The sequence below is a fragment of the Nomascus leucogenys genome, chromosome 22a (genome assembly GCF_006542625.1).
Source record: "Nomascus leucogenys isolate Asia chromosome 22a, Asia_NLE_v1, whole genome shotgun sequence".
NCBI classification, from domain to species: domain Eukaryota; kingdom Metazoa; phylum Chordata; class Mammalia; order Primates; family Hylobatidae; genus Nomascus; species Nomascus leucogenys.
The window spans coordinates 42577059-42599923 of NC_044402.1; the positions used below are offsets into that span (position 1 = coordinate 42577059).

The 22865-nt window shown below is 52.4% G+C and overlaps 1 protein-coding gene and 1 long non-coding RNA gene across 2 annotated transcripts in view; one reads left to right on the forward strand and one right to left on the reverse strand.

Moving 5' to 3' along the window:
• Positions 1–903: 903 nt before the first annotated feature.
• Positions 904–13112, reverse strand: LOC115832391. Its single transcript, XR_004027886.1, has 3 exons — positions 13081–13112; positions 1316–1413; positions 904–943 (listed from the first exon to the last, which is right to left on the reverse strand). It is a non-coding gene; the product is annotated as an uncharacterized LOC115832391 (long non-coding RNA).
• An 8105-nt stretch (positions 13113–21217) lies between these two features.
• The window catches only part of LOC115832277 (lymphocyte-specific protein 1-like), a 36718-nt gene continuing 35070 nt past the window's right edge, over positions 21218–22865 (forward strand). The window contains exon 1 of the mRNA XM_030802284.1: positions 21218–21302. Coding sequence (XP_030658144.1) covers positions 21298–21302 — 5 coding nt within the window. The 5' untranslated portion in view covers positions 21218–21297. The remainder of the gene's footprint in view (positions 21303–22865) is intronic.

A 22865-nucleotide genomic window follows, 5' to 3' on the forward strand; every position in this document is an offset into this window, starting at 1 on the left:
AGTTTGCAGTGAGCCGAGATCATGCCTTTGCACTCCAGCCCAGGTGACAGTGCGAGAGTCCACCTCAAAAAAAAAAAAAAAAAAAAGGCGGCAAAGCAATAAAGTTGGGGTGGGGGGTTGCTTTTTCCCCATTCATGGTCACCCCAGCCCTGACTGCCTCTGACAGGTGCAATCTTGGCGCTAATGGAGCTGGGTTCCATCAGCTGCCCCATGCTGCCACCTGCTGGCAGGCACCGGTTAACGCCCTTCCGGAATGGTCCACATGTTGCCATGGCAACAAGAGGGTTTCCCTGAAGAGTTGGGCTGTCTAGATCTAACGTATGTTTGCAAAGAGCATTCAAGCCCAGGCAGGCTGCATGCATGAGCCTGAGCCACTTTAGGGCTGGTCATAGTGCTTATAATTTTTTTAGGGGGTGGAGAATCTATATACACACAGAGGGATGCTCTTTGACTTACAGTGGGGTTACCTCCCCACAAGTCCATCGTGGGTCCATATACCCTAACTTAAAAATGCATTTAGTATCTTGATACACTGATCGTAACGCTGAAAAGTTGTAAATCCAACCATTGTAACCTGGAAACCATGTGTATATGTGAACGTATACACACGCTTTTATTTATTTTTATTTATTTATTTATTTTGAGACTGACTCTCGCTCTGTCGCCAAGGCTGAAGTGCAGTGGCGCGATCTCAGCTCACTGCAACCTGTGCCTCCCGGGTTCACGCCATTTTCCTGCCTCAGCCTCCCTAGTAGCTGGGACTACAGGTGCCCACCACCACGCCCGGCCAATTTTTTGTATTTTTAGTAGAGATGGGGTTTCACCATGTTAGCCAGGATGGTCTTGATCTCCTGAACTCATGATCTGTCTGCCTCAGCCTCCCAAAGTGCTAGGATTACAGGCATGAGCCACTATGCCCGGCCAGATGTCCACATTCTAATCCCTGTGTGGTAGAGAGAATAATGGCCTCAAAAATGTCCACATCTTAACCTCATGTGGTAGACAGAATAATGGCCCCAAAGATGTCCACATCCTAATCCCATGTGGGAGACAGAATAATGGCCCCCAAAGATGTCTACATTGTAATCCCCTGTGGTAGAAAGAGTAATGGCCCCCAAAGATGTCCACATCCTAATCCCCAAGTGGTGGACAGAATAATGACCCTAAAAATGTTGTCAACACCCAAATCCACATGTGATAGACAGAATAATGGCCCCAAAGATTTATACATCCCACTCCCCATACGGTAGATGAATAATATCCCCCAAAGCTGTCCACATCCCAATCTCTAGAACCTGTGAGTATGTGACCTCACCTGGAAAAACACACTTTGCAACTGTGGTTTAATTAGTGATCCTAAGATGGGGGGCTGTCCTGGATTCTCTGGGTTGGCCGTCTGTCATCAGAAGGCTGCTTATGAGAGGGAGGCAAGAGGATCAAAGTTATAGAAGAAGTGACAATGGAAGCAGAGCCCGGGGTGATGTGGGTGTGGGTTTTGCAGGTGGAGGAAGGGACCATGAGCCAAGGAAAGCAGGCAGCTTCTGGAAGCTGGCAAGGCAAGAAAATGCATTCACCTCCAAAGCCTCTAGAATAAACCAGCCCTGCCAACACTTTTATGTTAGCCTGGAGAAACTGACTTCAGCCTTCTGTTCTTCATAACTGTAAGACAGTTAATTTGTGTTGTTTTCGGCTACCACATTTGTGATAACTTTTACAGCAGCTACAGGTCACTAATAGCTACAGGTCACTACCCAACCAAATACAATCACCCAATGAAACTGTCTGCAAGAAGAAAAAGCAGTGGCAAATGCTCATGTTTTTTTCTTCTTTGTATGACTTAGAGCATTAGATAGATAGAAAATCAGAAAGGGGAAAGAAAGGAAGAAAGGAAGAAAGGAAGGAAGGAAGAGAGAGAGAGAGAAAGAAAGAGAAAAAGAAAGAAAGAAAAGAAAGGGAAGAAAGGAAGAAAAAGAAGAAAGAGGTAAAGGGGGAAAGAGAAACAAGGAAAGAAAGAAAAGAAAGAAAGAGAAAGAAAGAAAGAAAGAAAGAAAGAAAGAGAAAGAAAGAACGGAAGGAAGGAAGAAAGGTAGGAAGGAAGGAAGGAAGGAAGGAAGGAAGGAAGGAAGGGTGACTTGCAGGATATAAATCAACATACAAAAATCAGTAGCATTTCTATATATTGATAGTAAACTAGCTGAAACAAGAAATTAAGAAAGCAATTCCTTTTACAATAGCTACAAAAATGTACTTAGAAATAAATTTAACCAAGGAAGTAAAAGATTTCTACAACAAAAATGACAAATATTAATGAAAGAAATTAAAGAAAACACAAAAAAGGAAAGACATCCACGTTTATAGATTGAAATAATTAATATTCTTAAAATGACCCACTATCCTATGTGATTTACAAATTTAGTACAATCACTAGCTTGTATTTTTAAAAGCGCCTTTGCTGCATATTCTTAAGATATTCAATGACAATGCCTGGATTTAAGTTTGAGGTATTATATCTATTTTATATTGGGCACAATATAATGTTATCAGAGATAACAGTTTTGATTGGTCCTAGGTCATACAGTAATATATACATTGTGATTTATAGACAAGCTATCTTTTAATACTCAGGCATTTAGAAAGTTCATTTAGACAAAGTTATAAAAATTTGCCTTCCATTCTGCCTGTATCACCTAAAAATCCTAAGAGGTAATAACATTTTTTATTTGATATACAATTTATCAACACAATAAAAATCTAACAATTATGTGCAGAGTGTGAAAATCTCATCAGATTAAGGAACACAAAGACATCTTTTTCATATTTCGGATGTAAAACTATTTTGGAAACTGTTATTTTTAGAAACAGTTAAAAACATTTTTTCATTAGTTTTTCATGTAAAATTGTGACAACCAGCATGAAATAACTGTCATCACAGGAGCATGGTATATTCGATTCCAAAACATATTCTTTGTAAGTTTTAATATATTTATGTATTATTTATACTTAGGTTGTAACCCATAATTCACAGGTATTATTTTTCCTTCAACTCTTAAGAATATTCTTAAATAATAAAATTAAAATTAATGAATTATAATTTTTGTTGGTTGGGAAAAAGAAGAGACACACACTTGACAGTGCATCACTTCATCTCATCATTTCATCTCATTTTATCTCATCATTTCATCTCATTTCATCTCATTTTATCTCATCATTTCATCTCATCCCATCTCATCTCATCATTTCATCATATGATCTCATCATTTCATCAAATCTCATCCCATCTCATTTCCATTTCATTTTCATTATTTCATCTAATTTCATTTCATTATTTCATTATGTCATTTCATATCTCATTTCATCTCATATTTTTCATCTCATTTTTCATCTCATTTCATCTCAATTCATTTCATCTCATTTCATCTCATCTCATTTCATCCTTTCAACATTTCATCTCATCATTTCATCTCATCTCATGTCAATTTCATTTCATTATTTCATTTCATCTCATTTCATTATTTCACCTAATTTCATTATTTCATCTCATCTCAATTCAACTCATTTCATCTCATTATTTCATCTCGTCATTTTTCATCTCATCATTTTTCATCTCATCATTTAATCTCATTTCATTTCATCTCATCATTTCAGCTCATCATTTCATCTCACCACATCTCTTAATCATTTCATTTCAACATTTCATCATTCATCTCATCTTCAATTTCATTTCAATATCATTTCATCATTTCTTTTCATCTCATTTCATTATTTCACTTCATTTCATCTCATTTCAACTCATCTCATCATTTCATCTCATCATTTTTCATCTCATCATTTTTCATCTCATTGTTTCATCTCATCATTTTATCATTTCATCTCATTTCTTCTCATTTCATCTCATCATTTATTCTCATTTCATCTCATGTCATTTCAATTTCATTTCATTATTTCATTTCATTTCACCTCATTTCATTTCATCTCATCATTTCATCTCATCTCATTTCATCTCATCATTTCTTCTCATCTCATCACTTCATCATTTCATCTCATTTCATCTCATCTCACCTCATCATTTCATCTCATCATTTCATCTCATCCTTTCATTTCATCTCATCATTTCATCTCATTTCATCTCCTCATTTCATCTCATCTCGCCTCAGCATTTCATCATTTCATCTCATCATTTCTTATTTCATCTCATCATTTTATCTCATCATTTCATCTCATCTCAATTCAATTTCCTTTCATTATTTCATTTCATCTCATTCATTTCACCTCGTTTCATTACATCTCATCATTTCCTCTCATCATTACATCTCATCATTTCATCATTTCATCTCTTCATTGCATCTCATCATTACATCTCATCTCATCATTTCATCTCATCATTCATCTCGTCATTTCATCTCATCTCATCATTTCCATTTCATTATTTCATTTCATCATTTAACTTCATCATCTCATTTAATTTCACCTCATTTCATTGTTTCATTTATTTCATTATGTCATTTCATTTCATCTCATTACATTTCGTCTAATTTCATTTAATCTCATCTTTTCATCTCATCATCTCATCAACTCATTTCATCTTATCTCATCATTTCATCATTTCATCTCATCTCGTATCTTCTCATTTCATTTCATTTTTTCATTTCATTATTTCATCTCATTTCATTATTTCATGTCATGTCATCTCATTTCATCTCATCATTTCATCTCTCACATCTCATCATTTCATCATTTTATCAGTTCATCTTATTTCATATCATTTCATCTCATCTCATTTCAATTTTATTTCAATTTCATTTCATTTCATTATTTCATTTCATCTCATTATTTCATTATTTCATTTCATCTCATCAGTTCATCTCATTTCATCTCATCATTTCATCTCATCATCTCATCTCATCATTTCATCTCATCATTCATCTCATCATTTCGTATCATCATTTTATCTCACCATTTCATTTCATCTCATCTCATTTCATCTCATCTCATTTCATCATTACATCTTATTTCATCTCATTTTATGTCATCCTTTCATGTCATCATTTCATCACATCGCGTCTCATCTGATCATTTCATCTCATCATTTCGTCATTTCATCTCATTTCAACTCATTGCATCTCATCTCATCATTTCCATTTCATTATTCCATTTCATCATTTCATTTCATTATTTCATTTTATTATGTCATTTCATCTCATCACATTTCATCTCATCTCATTTCTTCTCATCTCATCGTTTCAGCTCATCATTTCATCTCATTATTTCATCTGATTTCATGTCATCATATCATGTCATTTCATCTCATCATTTCATCACGTCTCATCTCATCATTTAATCTCATCATTTCATCTCATTTCATCATTTCATCTCATCATTTTTTCTCATCTCTTCCATTTCATTATTTCATTTCATCTCATTTCATTATTTCATTTCATTATGTCATTTCATTTCGTCTCATTTCATTACATCTCATCTTCATTTCATCTCATCATTTCATCTCATCATTTCATCTCATCTCATCTCATCATCTCATTTCATCTCATCATTTCATCTCATTTCATCTCATCATTTCATTTCATCATTTCATCTCATCTCATCTCATTTCAATTTCATCACTACATTTCATAATTTCTTTTATTTCATTTCATTTCATCTCATTTCATTATTTCATTTCATCTCATTTCATCTCATTTTTCATCTCATTTCATCTCATCATTTCATCGCATTTCATCTTATCATCTCATCTCATTTCATCATTACATCTTATTTCATCTCATTTTATGTTATCCTTTCATGTCATCATTTCATCACATCTCATCTCATCATTTCATCTCATGTCATCTCATCATTTCAACTCATTGCATCTCATCTCATCATTTCCATTTCATTTCCATTTCATTATTCCATTTCATCATTTCATTATTTCATTTCATTATGTCATTTCATCTCATCACATTTCATCTCATCTCATTTCATCTCATCTCATTTCTTCTCATCTCATCATTTCAGCTCATCTTTTCATCTCATCATTTCATCTCATTATTTCATCTGATTTCATGTCATCATATCATGTCATTTCATCTCATCATTGCATCACATCTCATCTCATCATTTAATCTCATCATTTAATCTCATTTCATCTCATCATTTCATCTCCTCATTTCATCATTTCATCTCATTTCTTCTCATCTCGTCATTTCCATTTCATTATTTCATCATTTCATCATTTCATTATTTCATTTCATCTTTCATTATTTCATTTCATTATGTCATTTCATGTCATCTCATTTCATTTCATCTCATTTCATCTCATCTCATTTCATCATTTCATTCCATCATTTCATCTCATTTCATCTCATCTCATCTCACTTCAATTTCATTTCAATTTCATGACTACATTTCATAATTTCCTTTCATTATTTCATTTCATTTCATCTCATTATTTCATTTCATCTCATTTCATCTCATTTTTCATCTCATTTCATCTCATCATTTCATCTCATTTCATCTTATCATCTCATCTCATTATTTCATCTCACCGTTCATCTCATTTCATCACATCATTTTATCTCATTTCATGTCATCTCATCTCATTTCAATTTCATTATTTCATATCATTTCATTATTTCATTTCATCTCATCATTTCTTCTCATCATTTCATCTCATTTCCTCTCATCATTTCATCTCATTTCCTCTCATCATTTCATCCATCATCTCATCATTTCATCTCATTTCATCTCATCTCATCTCCTTTCAATTTTTTTCAACTTTGTCATTTTGTCTCATCATTTCATCTCATCTCCTTTCAGTTTATTTTCAACTTCGTCATTTTGTCTCATTTCATCTCATCATTTCTACTCACCATTTCATCTCAAAATTTCATCGTCTCATCTCATCTTATCATTTCTTCATTTAATCTCATCTCAAGTCATCTTATCATTTCATCTAAGTGAAATGATGTAATGGAATCATGAAATGAAATGGATAGGATGCCCTCAGTGATGTTAAATTTAAAAATTGTTTGTTTTCATGTATTCATTTTTATATTTATATGTACTTATATTTATATTTACTTATATTTCTTTTTACTTATTTTTGTTTATATTTTTACTTATTTCTTTATTTATAGACAAGGTCCTGTTCTGTGGCCTAGGCTGGAATACAGTGGTGCATTCACAATTCACTGCAGCCTCGAGCAAACCTCCCACCTTAGCCTCCCAGGTAGCTGGGACCCCAGGTGTGCACCACTGCACCTGGTTAATATTTTATTATTTGTAGGGATGGAGGCTTGCTATGCTGCCCAGGCTGGTCTCAAACTCCTGGTCTCAAGCAATCCTCCTGCCTTGGCAACCCAAAATGCTGGGATTACAGATATGAGCCACAGTGCCCAACCTATTTATTTATTTATGTAATAAAGACAAGGTCTCACTATGTTGCCCAAGCTGGTCAACTCCTGGCCTCAAATGATTCCTCAAACTTGGCCTCTCAAAATGTTGGGATTACAGGTAGGAGCCACCATGCCTGGCCTAAAAATAGTATTATATTTTCGTATTATATAATTTTCAATTAGGTAATATGAATATTCTGTACAGGAAATATGCCCTTAATTACATAGGAATAAACATTTGTTACACTGAGAAAAATCTAATAGTGCTAAAAATAAAAATTAATTTGGAAAGGTCATACATTCTTACGTTTATACATTCTTTCATATATTCATATATTCTTTTAACAGTATCAATGGTTTGGAGTTATGTGTACAAAACCATGACCTATATGTAATACAACTAATAACAGGCACTTACAATTCAAGGCATATTATATACAAAGCTTCAACTTCTCATCATTTTTTTTTGTTTTTTTTCTTTCTGTTTTGGCAAATACTATGAACACAACATTCAACTCACAGACACTATGGAGCCCTTACTAAGCATAAAGTACTGTGAAAGGCCAGGGCTAGGACAGAACTGAGACAGGGCCAGGGATACGACAGAACTGGGGCAGGGTCATGGCCAGAGAAAAACCAGGGGCAGGGTAACAGCCAGGGACATGACAGGACCAAGGCCAGGGCCAGAAGCAGGGCAGAACCAGGGCCAGGGCCATGGCAGGATCAGGGCCAGCAGAAGGCCAGGGCAGGGCTAGGGTAGCACAGGCCCAAGGCAGGGCAGGGTCAGTGTAGAGCAAGGAATGGGCCAGGGCATGGAAGGGCAGGGCAGGACCAAGGAAGGGCCAGGAGAGGGCCACGGCAGGGTCAGGGCCAGAACAAAGGTATGGCTGGGGCCAGGAATATGGTAGGACCAAGGCTGGGCCCAGGCTGGGACACACAGGGCAGAGCATGGCCTGTGCAAGGCAGGGCCAGAGCCAGGCCATAGAGATGGGAGGGCAACACCAAGGCAGGGTCAGGGTAGATCCAGGGCTGAGCAAGGTCAGGGCAGGTCCAGAGTCAAGGCAGAGCTAGGGCCCAGGCAGGGCCATGGAAGTGCCAGGGCAGAGGAGGGCAGGGCAATGCAGGACTGGGCCATGGCAGTGCCTGGTCAACTCCAGGGCAGGGCCAGAAGCAGGACAGGGCCAGGGCCAATGCTCAGGCCAGGGACACGGCATGTCAGGAAGTGCCAGAGCAGGGCTGGGCCAACGTTGGGGCAGGGCAAATTAGGCCAGGACACTTCCAAGTCCAGCTCTGGCCCTGCCTTGGCCCTAGCCCCTTCCTGGCCTGACCTTGTCCCTGGCCCTGCCCTATCCATGCCCTGTGTGTTTGACCAGTGTTTTATAACCAGAATCCTACAAGAAACTTAAATCAGCTCTTTTTGTGCATTTTTAGTAGAAATGGGGTTTCACAATGTTGCCCAGGCTGGTTCCAAACTCCTGAGCTCAAGCCATCTGCCTGCCTTGGCCTCCCAATGTGCTGGGATTATAGGACTAATCTGGCCAAGTATTTCACTTCTTTATGCCTGTTTCCTACATTTGGAAAATGGGGATGCTTTAAGTACTTAGCACATAGAATTATTGTGAGAATCAATGCCTCACATATTTACATATTGATAAAATTATACTCATAGAACACTACTGGAAGGAAAGATAGTATTAGTTAAAATTTAGTGATTATTTACTGCAAATATTATTACTATTACAAACAACATAGTATAGACATTATTACTACTACTATAGTTATCTTAAAAATCTAAAATAAAAAGTTTTACATAATAGCCTAATGTAATCTCTCCTGCTCTGCCCTGGCTCAGCCCTAGTGGCGGCTCTGCCCCTAGTGCTACCACATCGCTGGCCCTAACCCTTCCCTGGTCCTGCCGCTGCCCTGGCCCTTCCCATCTTCAGGCCTTACCATGGCCCTACCCTGGTCCTGACCCTGACCTGGTCTGGTCCTGACCCTGGCCCAACCCCAGAGAAAGGGTATGGCAGAGCCAGGGAAGGGCCAGGGCAAATAAGGGACAGGACACATCCAAATCCAGCAAAGGGCCAGGGCCATGACAGAGCCAGGGTGAGTCCCTGGCAGGGCCAGGTTCCAGGCAGGGGCCAGGAAAGGGTCATGGCAGGGTCACTGTATGGCCAAGTCCAGGCCAAAGCCAGGGCAGGGGCAGGGTCAGGCCTGCATAAGGGCAGGAGCAGAGCCAGTGATATGGCAGGGCCAGGGCTGTGCCAGGACAGAACAAGAGCAGAGCAGGGCAGGACTAGAGCCAGGCCATAGAGAGAGTAGGGCAAATGCCAAGGCAAGGCCAGGGTAGTGCCAGGGCTAAGGCAAGGTCAGGGAAGGTCCAGGGCTGAGTCAAGGCTAGAACTAAGACAGGGGCAAAGGCCAGGACAGATCTAGGGCACAAGCAGGGCAGGCTAGGGCAGGGCAATGGCAAGACCAGGGCAGGGCAATGGCAAGACCAGGCCATGACAGGGCCAGCCCAGGATAGGACAGGGCCAGCCCAGGATAGAACAGGGCACAGGCAGGGCAGGGCCAGGGCCATGGCTGGGGCAGGACAAGGACCAGGACCGGGGTCCAGGCCAGGGCAAGGGTATGGCCAGGGCAGAGGTAGGGCCAGAGCCAGGGTCTGGGCAGGGCCAAGGCAGGTCCATTGCAGGGCCAGGGTTCAGACCAGGGCCAGAGCAGGGCTGGGACAGGGCCAGGGCCAGGACCAGGAAAGGGCAATGCCAGGACAAGGGCCATGGCAGGACCAGCAACGGGGCTAGGGCCAGGACAGGGACAGGGACAGGGTCAGGGCTAGGGCCAGAATAGCATGCCAGGGTAGAGCCAGGCCAAATTAGGGCCAGGACAGGGTCAGGACCAGGGCTTGGCCAGGGTGTGGCCTTAAGTAGTGAAGGGCCAGGGCCAGGGTCCATGCCAGTGCCAGCGCCGGTCCAGGGCAGAGGCAGGGCCATGGCCAGGTCTAGGACAAGGCTGGGGCAGGGCCAAGGTCTGGGTCAGGGTCAGCACAAGACCAGGACAGAGCCAGGGGAGGGACAGGGCCATGGTAGGGCCAGGTTAAATCAGGGACAAGACACCTGCAAATCCACTTCAGGGCCAGGGTCAGGGCATGGCCAGTTCAGGGCCGGGGCCAAGACAGGGCCAGGGCCAGGGCTGTCAGTGTCAATGGCAGGGCCAGGGCCATGGCAGGACCAGGGTCAGGGGCAGGTGTCAATGCCAGGCCAAGGCCAAAGATAGGACCAGGTCTGTGCTAGGGCCAGTGTGAGGGCCAAGGCGGGGTCAGGGCAGGGCCAAAGGGAGGGCAGGGCCAGGGCAGGGTGGAGCAGGCCCAGGGTAGCACAGGGTTAAGGTAGGGCACGACCAACCAGGGCAGGTCTATGGCTGGGCCGGGGCAGGGCCAGGGCCGGGGCAGGGCCAAGACAGTGGCAGCTCCAGGGCAAGGCCAGGGTTAGGACCATGGATATGTCCAAGGCCAGTGTCAGGGCAAGGGCAAGGGCAGGGGCAGGGCCAGGGTCATCTAGGAACCAGGGACAAAGCCAGGCCCAGAGCAGGGCCAGGACAGGTACCTGACAGGGCTAGGGTCTGGGACAGGGCCATGGCAGGGCCAGGGCCACAACCAGGTCTGTGCTATGGCCAGGTCCAACACAGTGCCCAGGTGAGGCTAGAGTGAAGGCCAAGGTAGGGCCAGGGCAGGGTCAAAGCCAGGCTAGGGCCAAGGCAGGGCCAGGGCAGGCAAGGCAGGGCCAGGAAAGCATAGGGCCAAGACAGGGCAGGGCCAGGCCAGTGCCAGGTCCTGGGCAGGGCCAGGGAACAGCTAGGGCAGGGCCATGGCCATGGCCTGGGCAGGACCAGGTTTGGGGCAGGAGCAAAACAAGGGAAAGGACAGTGCAGGATCTTGGCACAGCCAGGGTCCAGGACAGTGTCAGGGCAGGGCCAAAGCAGGGTCTTGGCCATGGTAAGACCAGCAACAGGTCTGGGCCTAGGCCAGTGACAGGACCAGATTCAGGGCAAGGGCCAGAGCAGTGCAAGGCCAGGGTAGGGCAAGGCATTTCAGGGTCTGGGCCAGGGGAGAACCAGGGCAAGGTCTCAAGCAGGGAAGGGCCAGGGCCAGGACAGGTCCAGGGGCTGCGTTAGGGCAAGGGCAGGGCCAGAACAAGGTAAGGGTCAGGGCCAAGGCCAGGGTAGGGACAGGGCAAGAAATATGGCAGGACCAGGGGCAACGCCAAGGCCAAGGCTGGGCCAGGGCTGAGCCAGGGCAGGGCAGGGCAGGGCATGGTATGGCCAGTGCAGGACAGGACAAGAGCCGGTCCACAGAGAGAGCAGGGCTGATGCCAAGGAAGAGCCAGGCTAGTGCCAAGGCTGAGCGTGTCAGAGCATGTCCAGGGCAGGGCCAGGGCCAGGGCCAGAACCGAGCCAGGGCACAGCCAAGGCAGGGTAGGGCAGGGAAATGGCATGGCCAGGTCAGTACTGGGACAGGGCAGAGCAGGGCAAGGCGATGGTAGGGGCAGGGCAGGGACAGGCTAATGCAGAGCCAGGTCACGCCGGGGCCAAGACACCTCCAAGTCCACTTCAGGGCCAGGGCTATGGCAGGACAAAGACCAGGGCCAGGGTCAGGGCCAGGTCTGTGCTAGGGCCAGCTCCAGAGCAGGGCCTAGCGAAGACTAGGGTGAGGGCCAAGGTAGGGCCAGGGCAGGGTCAAAGGCAGAATAGGGCCAGGGCAGGGTGATGACACATCCAGAGCACAGCACGGCAGGCTGATGGCAAGACCAGGGGCAGACCACTGCCAGCTCAGGGCCAGGGAAAGGCCAGGGCAGAGCCAGGAAAGGGTCTGGGTCAGGGCCAGGACCAAGGCAGAGCAGGGCCAGGGCCATGGCAGAGTCAGGGCAGGTCCTTGACAGGACCAGATTCCAGGCCAGGGCCAGGGCAGCAGCAGGGGCAGGGCCTGGATAAGGGCAGGGCCAGGGATATGGCAGGACCAGGGCTAGAGCCAGGACCAGGCCATAGTGAGGGCAGGGCAAAAGCCAAGGCAGGGTCAGGGCAGGTCCAGGAAGTGGCCAGCACCAAGCGGGGCCAAGGCACAACCAGCGCAGGGTAAGGCAGGGCAACGGCACCACTGGGCCATGACAGGGCAAGGTCAGTGCCAGGAGAGGGCAGAACAGGTAGGCCCATGGTGGGGCCAGGGCAGGGATGGACCAAAGCAGGGCCAGGACATGTCCAAGGCCAGGTGAAGGCCAGAACAGGAGCAGGACCATGACCACTAGCAGGGCCAGTGCCATGACAGGACCAGGGTCAGGACAAGGGGCAGGGCCAGAGCCAAGCCCAGGCCAGTGCAGGTTCAGGGCAGGACCAGTGCCAAGGCAAGACCAGGGCAGGGACAGGGTAGCACAGGGCCAAGACAGGGTCAGGATGGGACCAGAGCAGGACAGGGCCGAGACAGTCCAGGTAACAGTAGGGCAGTACAGGGCAAGGCAGGCAGTACAGGGCCAGATCCACGGTAGGGGCAGGGCAAAGCCAGTCCCATTGCCAATGCACCGGCCCTCCCTACAAGGCTCCTACCACCTGGCCACTGCCGCAGCCTGTCCATCGCTGTAAGCCTGACCCCCAACCCTGGCTGCAGCCGCCTGCCCTCCTAGTGCGGCCGCTCTCCTACCGCTCCGGTGCACTGCGGTCTCCGTCGCTGCCACCACCCCACAACGAGGCGAGCTGTGGTGTCGCAAGCTCTAGGTGTCTCCTCCTCATCCTGGCATGGAGCAGCTGGGCGGGCAAAGCCAGAAAAGCCTAGAGGAAGATGTGAAGGGTGGAAAGGTTAGAGCCTCAACTTGTCATGCCGGCCACTGGGTGGCAGGGGCCAGTTTCAGCAAAGGCACTCACACCCACCCTCCAAAGTCCAGCATCTCCTTTTGGCCCAAGCTGGCTAGGAACTGGGGTCTGGGGTGGGTGTGGAGACACCACAGCACCCAGCTCCCCACTCCACAGGAACCACTGGGCCCACCGGGGCTGCACTCCTCGGGGAGCAGAAGCAGAAAAATTCAGACCCAGCCAGCCCTCCGCACCCAGGTGCCAATTCCTGTTCCGGACGCCTCCACGCACAGGGCCCTGTCCCCCGTGGTGTCCCCAGGGGTGCCTGGCAGCCTCTGAGGCACAGACTCAGAGTTCACAGGCCCAGGAACAGGGGGGTGTGGGGGCTCTGCCATGCCCAGGATTCCCACGCAAGCGCTGCGTGCCTGCTGCACTCCAGTATGACCAAGAGTGGGTCGCCCTCTGGAGTGTGGAGTCATGGAGAGGAGAACCACTCCTTCCTTGGATGCCAACTCTGCTGACCGCCACCAGCAGTGCAGCCCCTGATAGCACCGAACTCGTTCCCCCTCCACGGCTAGTCCTGCCCTCAATAGCGCCCCCCACCTCCATCCCCCAATGCCGCCAGTAGCGTATACCCGATAGTGCCCTAACCTGTCCTCCTCCATGGGCATTGCAGCCCCAGAAAGCGCCCATAACCCACCCTCCCTGCCGTGGGCAGTGTAGCCCTGTACAGGGCTACCAACCAGTACCCCTAATGCAGGCAATGACACCCTGCATAGCGCCCCCAACCCTCCCCACACTGCAAAAGGTGCAGCCCTGGATAGCCCCTGTCCTACCACTCTGGTCATGCTGCAGTCTCTGTCACCGCTACCACCAACCACAGTGAGGCAAGCCAGTGGGGCACAGGCTCTAGCATCCAGCAGCCAGGCATGGAGCAGCTCTCGCTGATGGCCGGCTCCTACCACTCTGACCACGCTGCTGTCTCCATGGCCATCTTCTTTGACTACAAAGGAATAAAACTAGGTATCAATAAAAAGAGTAATTTTGGAAACAATACAATCACATGGAAGTTAAACACTACCCTCCTGAATAAATGACTAGTGGGTCAATGAAGATACTAAGACAGAAATTCAAAAATTTCGTGAAACAAAGGGTAATGAAAACACAGTATACCAAAACTTGTTATGCAGAAAGCAGTACAAAGGCAGAGATTTATAGCTGTATGTGCCTACCATGCAAACAAAAGAAAAACTTCAAATAAACAATACATCTTAAAGAACTAGTAAAGTAAGAACAAACTAAACCGAAAATAGGAAAATAAATAAGATCGTAGCAGAGATAAAATTGAAATAAAAAACACAAGATTAAACGAAAAGTTGGTTTTCTGGAAAGCTAAACAAAATTGACAAACTTTTAACCAGGCTAAGAAAAAAGAGACGAGATTCAAATAAATAAAATCAACAGATAAAAAAAAGGAGACATTACAACTAATACTTCAGAAATTCAAAGGATCATAAGTGGCTATTATATGCCAATAAATTGGAAAGCCTAGTAGAAATTGGCAAATTCCTAGATGCATACAACCAGGGCAGTGCAGCCCCGGTTTGGGCCCCCAAACCGCTCCCCGCTGCCCGGTGCAGGCAGCACAGCCCCAGATAGCACACCCAACCAGCCACCCAAGGCGGGCAGTGACGCCTGAGATAGGGCCCCCAACCCGTCCCAGGCCACCTGCAGTGCAGCCTCGATAGCGCACTTACCCCGACGCCTTTCTACGCTCTGGCTGGCTGCAGTGTCCATCGCTGCCACCAACCGCAAACACGACTGCAAACAGGAAGAATTTTATTCACCGTCGATGCGGCCCAGAGTTGTCCCAAAGCGAGGCAGTGCCCCAAGTTCTGTGCTGAGCGGAATGCAGCTCCGCCCTCGCGGTGCCCCCGGCCCAACCGGGTTTGTGCTGAGGAGAACATTGCTCCGCCTTCGCTTTATCTCCGAAGTCTGTGCAGAGGTGAACTGAGCTCCGCCCTCGCGATGCTCTCCGGGTGTGTGCTGAGGGGAACGCAGCTCTGCCCTCGGAAAGGCACACAGCGCCGGCGCAGGCGCAGAGAGGCCCACGGCGCCGGCGCAGGCGCAGAGAGGCCCACGGCGCCGGCGCAGGCGCAGAGAGGCCCACGGCGCCGGCGCAGGCGCAGAGAGGCCCACGGCCCCGGCGCAGGCGCAGAGAGGCCCACGGCCCCGGCGCAGAGAGACGCACAGGAGACCTCAGGCCCAGGCTCCACTCCCCAGCTGTGAAAGGGTAAGAACTGAGGGTGGCTGAGGCTCGGGGTTGTTCAGGGCGGGGTGGGCTCTGGACCCAGCAGGCCCAGCACCCAGGCCAGGGCTCCAGGGGAGGCCAGGTGGGGCGAAGGCCAAGAAGGGGCTGGGGCTGGTCAGGAAGGGCTCCTGGTGACCAGCGCACTTTGCCTGAGCCAGCGTGGGAAGGAGGTGGGCTGGAAGAGCCCGGGAGGCGCCGGGAGGGGCCTTGGCAGAGCCGACCCCCTCCGTCAGCCCCCAGGCCACTGAACCCTGGGCAGGGAGAACCAGCAGGGGAGGCTGCAGAGGAGTGGAGGCTCCTTGGCTTTGGGGGCTCTGAGTAGAAGCATCTAGGGGGTCCCTCAAGAGGCCCCCAAATGCTGCCCCATGGTGAGAAAACAAGGAGAGGCCCTGCAGGGACCCCCCGGGTTACAAAGGGCTGCCACTGTGAGAAGGCAACGCTGCTGGCTGGGGCTGGGCTTTCTACCTTACCAAGCCTCTTCCCACCCAAAGGGCCCAGAGAGGGGCTGCTGCCCCCCCAGCGGGCACAGCACCTCCTCCCTGTGTGATGGGGTGGGGCCCACAGTCTCCTTTCTCATGGCCTGCCTGGGCTGACCCTGGGTCCCAGCTCGGCCATGGGGGCTTCAGCATGTAAAGCCCTTGGGGGCACAGCCTCCCGCCCCCGCCAGCTTCTGGCTCTCTGTGTCGCCCCCAGCACTGGCTGGTGCCTTGGAGGGAAGCCCCGACCTCCCCCACATCAACCCGCTGAGGAGTTCTGTCTTCCCAGGGTTGTGAGGGAAGCCCGCTCTGCAGGCCGATGTCCAAGTCCAGGCGCCGCCTCCTCCAGGGAGCCTTCCAGACCTGATCTGTGCGGCAGAGGCCCAGAAGGACCTGGGTGTGGGGATCCTAGAGGGAGGCGGGGGACCCAGCGTGAGCAGAGAGGGTCCCAGTACTTCCTCCTGAGTGAGGTTCACTCATCTGGCTCCGGCTGCACAGAGCCACTCCCTCTAAGCGCTCCTGCTCTCTGCCTTCCTGCATTAGCTCTTGCCTGCACCCGGCCCAGCAAACCCCTGCTCATCTTTCAGACCCAAGTTCAAGGCCTCCTCCCGCTCCGGGTGGCTCATCACCTGGCCTCCCCAGGCAGAGAGGCTAGGGTCCTACTCACTGGGTCATCTCTCTCGCCCACTGGCGCGGGACTACAAGGAAAGGGGTTGACCCCCATCCTCCCCCGCCATGTCCAGGACGGTGCAGACACAGCTGGGAAGGTGCTAGAGGCCCCGGGGGGAGGCTGGGCCAGCACCAGGCATTGGGGGGCAGGTTCCCGTCACTACACCCCAGCCCCAGGCAGACGGCGCGTGCCCCTCCCGCTGCCCCACCTGTCACCTACCTGCTGGCCCCAGGCTGTCTCTGCTCCTGGCTCCCCTCCCAGCTGCGTCCCCAGCTGCCTCTCCAGGGAAGAGTGACAGCTGGCCTGTGCCACACCCTCGAGCCCCTCCCTGGACTACCCCCTCCCCTGGGCCAGGACCCCTGCGTGTGGGCACAACCAAGGGGCCTGCTGCTGGAGGCTCATGTGAGCAATGTCCCAGCTGTGGGTATGGGTGCTGCCAGCTGCCACCGCCTTTGCCCTGGCTTCCCAGATAGACCCCAAGCCACACTCCGAAGCCGTATCATGAACGCTGTGGTAGGCGGCTGGCAGGGAGCAGGGTTGCTGTCCCACTACCCTCTGGAAGCCTCAGCCACGAAGGGCCCCTGTGGGCACCTTTTCCCGGCACACGGTGCTGTGTCTCTGCACTCTTGGGCTCTGCAGTGACTTGAGGGGTCAAGTCTATGACCCCAGGGGAGGCTGGGTTCATGAGGGGACCAGAGACCTCAGTGCTGTGCAGAGAGTCCCGAACCACCCTGGTGGAAGGCCCAGCCCAACTCCCCAGGCCTCCTGCCAGCTCCCTGTGGTGTCCAGGAGACCTGTGGTCAGGCCTGGAGGAGAAGCTTCCCCTCCCCTCGACATCCTGCGTCCCTTGCTCTTCACCAGAGCCTCCTCACTCCCCAGGACCCCAGAGAGGACTGACCCTCTCCAGCCTCCTCACTCCCCAGGACAGCCGGGTGGGGCAGCCACAGGAGCTGCCTGCAGGGGGCAGAATCGGGACGGGGACCGAGCCGGACACCCATTTTGGAAGTGTCTGCACTTCCAGGCAGGGGGAGGACGGCGGTGGGTAGCTGGGAGTGCTGGGCCAAGGATGGGCGTTGTCAGGCCCTCAGTGGGGACTGGGAGGTAGAGGTGGGGGGGTCTGTGGAGGAAGGAGAAGAAAGGCCAGTGTCCCGAGTCGGGGGTGGTTGGCAGTGGACGAGGCCGACAGGAACAGACCTGAGCTTGGGGAGCTCCACTCAGAACGAGGCATCCGTCAGGGTTCTGTGCGTACTGGTGTCCCTGGCTGGGGGCCAGGCCCCGAGGTGGAGCCTGGGACTGTGAGGGTGCGGGGGTGTGCTGGGGTGGGAGGTGGATGGAGCCGCCCCACCGCCTGGCCCCTTGGGCTGAACCTTGGGCTTCGGAGCCAGAACAGACAAAGGAAATCGCCTAATTGCATTTGCGCAGGAACACCAAATCCCTCCCAGCTGCACGGGGCTGAGCCAGGGCCATGGGCGGGGTCGGCCATCCTAGAGTCCTGACAGCTCCGAGGTGCATGCCAAGGGGCCCGGGCCGTTGGCCGGAGGGGGCGTCTTTCCCAGGCCAGAGGCCCCCACCCCACCCCAGGAGAGCTGCCCCCCTTTCAGTTCCCAGGACGGAGCTCAGCTGTGGAATAGTGAGGGGGTGAGGTCATGGGGAGGGGGCCTGCATGACTCATATCCTGGGGTAGGGGAAAGGGAGGAGACGGAGAAGGGGCCCAGAGGCCTCCGCGTCCTCAGCTCTGCTGGGTCAGAGGCCAGGGGCCGGCGGGGCTTCTCCCCAGCACTGGGTTTTAGGGGAGACACCAGGATATGCTTACTCTGCACCCCCACTCTCTCCCACAGGCCACTAGCCAGGGAGAGCTCAGTCATAGTGATCCTCCAGGGGCCCAGCTCTGCAGAGATGATGTTCCCAGAGTACACACCTGGGCCTCGTGCCAGGGCCGGCACCGCCGTTGTCGGGGCAATGACAAGGCAAACAGTCAACGTTTGCCTCACTAAAGTGAGGCTGCAGCACCCTGAAGGGATCCCTGGAGGGGGACGTGGTCCCCTTGTTCCCAAGCCTGTCTGCACATGCACGTGGATGTCAAGGGTTCCTGTGTGTGAGCACGTGCATACTTGTGTGTGCATGGGGTGCGGGCATGTGTGCCTGTGTGGCCGGAGCGTGGGCTCATGGAGAACGTGTGTGAGTTGGGTGCGCACCTGCGTGTGCCCCAGGCCTAGGGAGTCCCGCGCCCGGCCGTGCTCCATGTGTTGGGCATGAGTTGTGAGCAGAGCGAGGGCCTTTATGGGGCTGTTGGGGCCCGGACTCGTTGCCCTTAGGGGTAGACCTGAGGAAACGTGTGCACACGAGCTTCTGGGGTCTCTGCGCCAATGTGTGCTTCCAAGCCCCGCCTCCCCTATGGCTTGGTGGAGGGGGTCTGTGGAGCTGGAGTGAGGGCCCTGGACCCATCGGAAGCCCAGGTCCAAGGAGGAGCTTGGGCTCTGTCTCATGCCCCAGGCCCAGGGACACACACCCTAGCTGAGACCTTGCTCACATGGAGGGGCTGGGACATGGGAACACGGGGAGCAACATGGCCAGGCTTCTCCTCCATGGAAGCCCTCCACCTCCTCAACACTCTGCCCCAGCTCTGCGCCACCCTCCGTTTGGAGGGGCTGGGGCGTGAGTGGGGGTGTGAGTGAGCACGAGGGCCCCTGCACCCCAGGCTCTGTGTCCCCAGGTGGAACGAGGCCCCGCAGCCCCCAGCCACGCGGAGGCCGGCAGAAGCGGGAAGCTGGGCCTCATCTGCCCATATGATGGGAGCCAGGTGTGGGGAATTAAGTGGCTTCCTCGGGGGCCTGGAGTTGAAGGCACTTCTGAGGAGCAGGACAGGCAGGCGGATGCAGGGGGCGGGGCGCACAGGCGGCTGGGTTTGAGTGGCTGGAGTCCCCTGTGGCTTCCGTCAGGGGGAGTGGGCCTTGAACTCGGGCCTGTGGAAGGGCCTGGCTTTTGTCCGAGAGGCTTAGGGGAGACCTAGGAGAGATTAGATCACACGCTGGCAGGGGTGTCTGGCCTGGGGACTGGGGCCCAGTGGGGATCAGGCTGCAGGGTCAGGCAGCGGCCACTGGCCGGGAAGAACTGAGACCCCAGCAGGGAGACCCCAGCCCTGCTCCCTGTTCTGGCCTGGGCTCCCTCCCTGGGTCTGGGATAATAAGCCCTGTAGGAGCATAGAGACCCTGGACCCCCCTCAGGCTCTAGGAGGGTGATGGGAGGCAGGGCCCTGACAGCTGAGTCAGCGGTGTCTGCAGGACGTGGACCATCTGAGAGCTGCTGGGCTGGGGCTCTGATGCCCAGGTCCAGGCCAGCCTGCGTCTACCTCTGTCCCCGAGGGGGGCGTGTGGGACCCCAAAAAGCCATGGTTTCAGGCTCTGAGAGCAGAAGCACTCCCTGAGTTTCCCCATTTTTGAAATGGCTCAATCGGCTGGGTGCGGTGGCTCATCCCTGTAATCCTAGCACTTTGGGAGGCCGAGGCGGGTGGATCACCTGAGGTCGGGAGTTTGGGACCAGCCTGACCAACATGGAGAAACCCTGTCTCTACTAAAAAATACAAAATTAGCTGGGCATGGTGGTGCATGCCTGTAATCCCAGCTACTCAGGAGGCTGAGGCAGGAGAATCGCTTGAACCCAGGAGGCGGAGGTTGCCGTGAGCCGAGATCACACCATTACACTCCAGCCTGGACAACAAGAGCGAAACTCCATCTCAAACAAACAAAAGAAACAGCTCAGAGAGACTCCGCAGAGGGCTCTGAAATAAGGATGGGGTAGGGTTGGGTGAGCCGACCCTGTAAGGTGCCCCCAGCTATGGGGTTACGCCCAGGCAGGAGCCCACGGGTCTGCAGGGCTTCTGTGAGCGGGGCTGGTGGTGGGACAGGAGGTGTCCTGCCTGGACATGCTCAGGCCCTCCTTTCCTCAGCCTTGGACCTCCTGTGGGGTCCCCTTTCCCCAACACGCCCTGCCTTTGGGTGCAGGAGGGATCACACGCAGGTGGGGTGGAGGTGCCGCCTGGTGGTGCTCTGTGGCCAGTCTCCTTGGACTCCAGTATCTTCTTCCTGGGCCCTCCAGGGTCACCTGGGTCTAGGTCCTGGTTCTACTTAGGGAGAGAGGCTGGCTGGGAGAGGGGGACAGAGGGTCTTTTGTCCTGTCCTTGAGTTTCTTCAGGCTTGAATGGGCCTTGGAGTCCCACCTTCATCCCCACAGGGCACAGGTGTGCCCAGATCCTCACAGCGTCCCAGGATCCTCTCCTGGGCCAGAGGGCACCTCATGACCATGTGGGCAGCCTCTGTTTAAAGATGGACAAGGTGAGGCCTGAGGACCAGCCTGGGACTGCCTTCGTGGACAGGGCTGCCTGCACCTTGTGGCCCCAGCAAGGCCTGTGTAGATGGGAAGAATGGGTACAAAACAGCACCTGTGTCGGCTGTGGCATGACTCCCTCTGTGTCCCCCACCAGGCCCACTGCTCCTGGAGTGTGGAGGATGAGGAGGAGGCCGTCTGCAGCAATGCCAGCATGAGAGAGACAGGCAGCTTCTGGCCTAGGACGAGGACGGAGGTGGCCTTTTCCCCGAGAGGCCGGAGCAGGAGATGCTGTGAGCAGCCCCCTACCGCGTGCCTGGGCTCTAGCCCCTATTTGTGTACCCTGGGGCCTGGGCAGAGGGGTAGGTCAAGGGCCTGGGCTTGGGGGTTCCAGTGCAGGATGAGAGCGAGGAAGGGCCCTCAGGAGCAGGCGCGGGAGTGGGTGAGTGCTCCTGGGGTGAGGGTGGTCACAGCCCTGGATGAGGGTCTGCCAGTACCTGGCTGCCTCCTGGCTGCTGACCCAGGCTCTGTGCCCGTGCCCTGGCCCTTGCTCGGACCACCTCTGACCCCAGCCACGCAGCCTGGCCCGAGCCCCCCACCAGACTCCCCCGCCAGTGACTCACAGAGCCACGTCCAACTTGGTGGCCAGGCTGGCTTGCTTCCTCCTTGGGCCCAGGAGGCCTCTGCGGCTGGGCTGGGCTGTTTTTCCAACAATGCTTCCCTTCCTCTTGGCCTCTTTTGTTCCATTTTCTCCAAGTCAGCAGTCTTGGGCAGAGTGGGGTTCAGCGGTCACCATAGTCAGGCCCTTGGCCACCCCCACCAAGGGCCCTAGCTATCCCGGGGCTCCCCCTGCCACATGGGAGGCCTGAGAAGTCGGGGCTTAGGAGGACCTCATGTAGGGTCCTCATGTGGGGACCAGGGCAGCCCTTGGGGAGCCCCAGGATGATGGGGGAGGCACAGCCCTGCCATAGGGGGCCCCAGACTGAAGGGAGAAGCACAGCCCTGCTCTTAGGGAGCCACAGGCTGACGGGGGAGGCCCAGCCCTGCCTTAGTGAGTCCCGGAGTGATGGGAGAGGCACAGCCCTGCTCTTAGGGAGCCACAGGCTGACAGGGGAGGCACAGCCCTGCCCTCAGGGAGCCCTACACTGATGGAAGAGGCACAGCCTTACCCTCAGGGAGCCCCAAACTGATGGGGGAGGCATAGCCCTGCTGAGCCTCATGGAATCCTGGACTGATAGAGGAAGCACAGTTCTCAGGCTGCCCCAGAACCTATGGGGGAGGCACAGCCCTGCCCTCAGGGATTCTGACCACAGGAGACACAGCCCAGAGCCAGCTCTGTGGCAGACAGGGTCTCCCACACTTGGAGTCCAGGGCCTGAGAGGGCGCTGTGAGGTGAGTGTGGGCCCTGGGCAGAAGAGGCAGCAGCCGCCCAGTCCTAAGCTCCCTGCTGCTACCCTCAGCCTCAGCCTGAAGCCCTCGGAGGCCCCTGAACTGGATGAGGATGAGGGCTTTGGCAACTGGTCCCAGAGGCCAGAGCAGTGGCAGCAGCACGAGGGGGCACAGGGTGCCTCGGACAGCGGAGAGCCCCCCCCCCAAGTGCAGGATTCCTAAGGGGGAGCAAGAGGACGGGTGAGTGAGGGCCTCGAGGGCGGGCGCTGGACAGAGCGGGGCTCCCTCCGAGCCTCGAGGGCAGGTGCTGGGCAGAGCGGGGCTCCCTCTGGACCTCGAGGGCAGGCGCTGGGTGGATTGGGGCACAGCAGAGCTCCCTTCAGGCCCTCAACCTGTGCCTGAGCAGCCATCCCATCCTCCCCTTTCCAAACAGCCCCTGAAATACCCCCATGGCCAGGAAAGGGGGA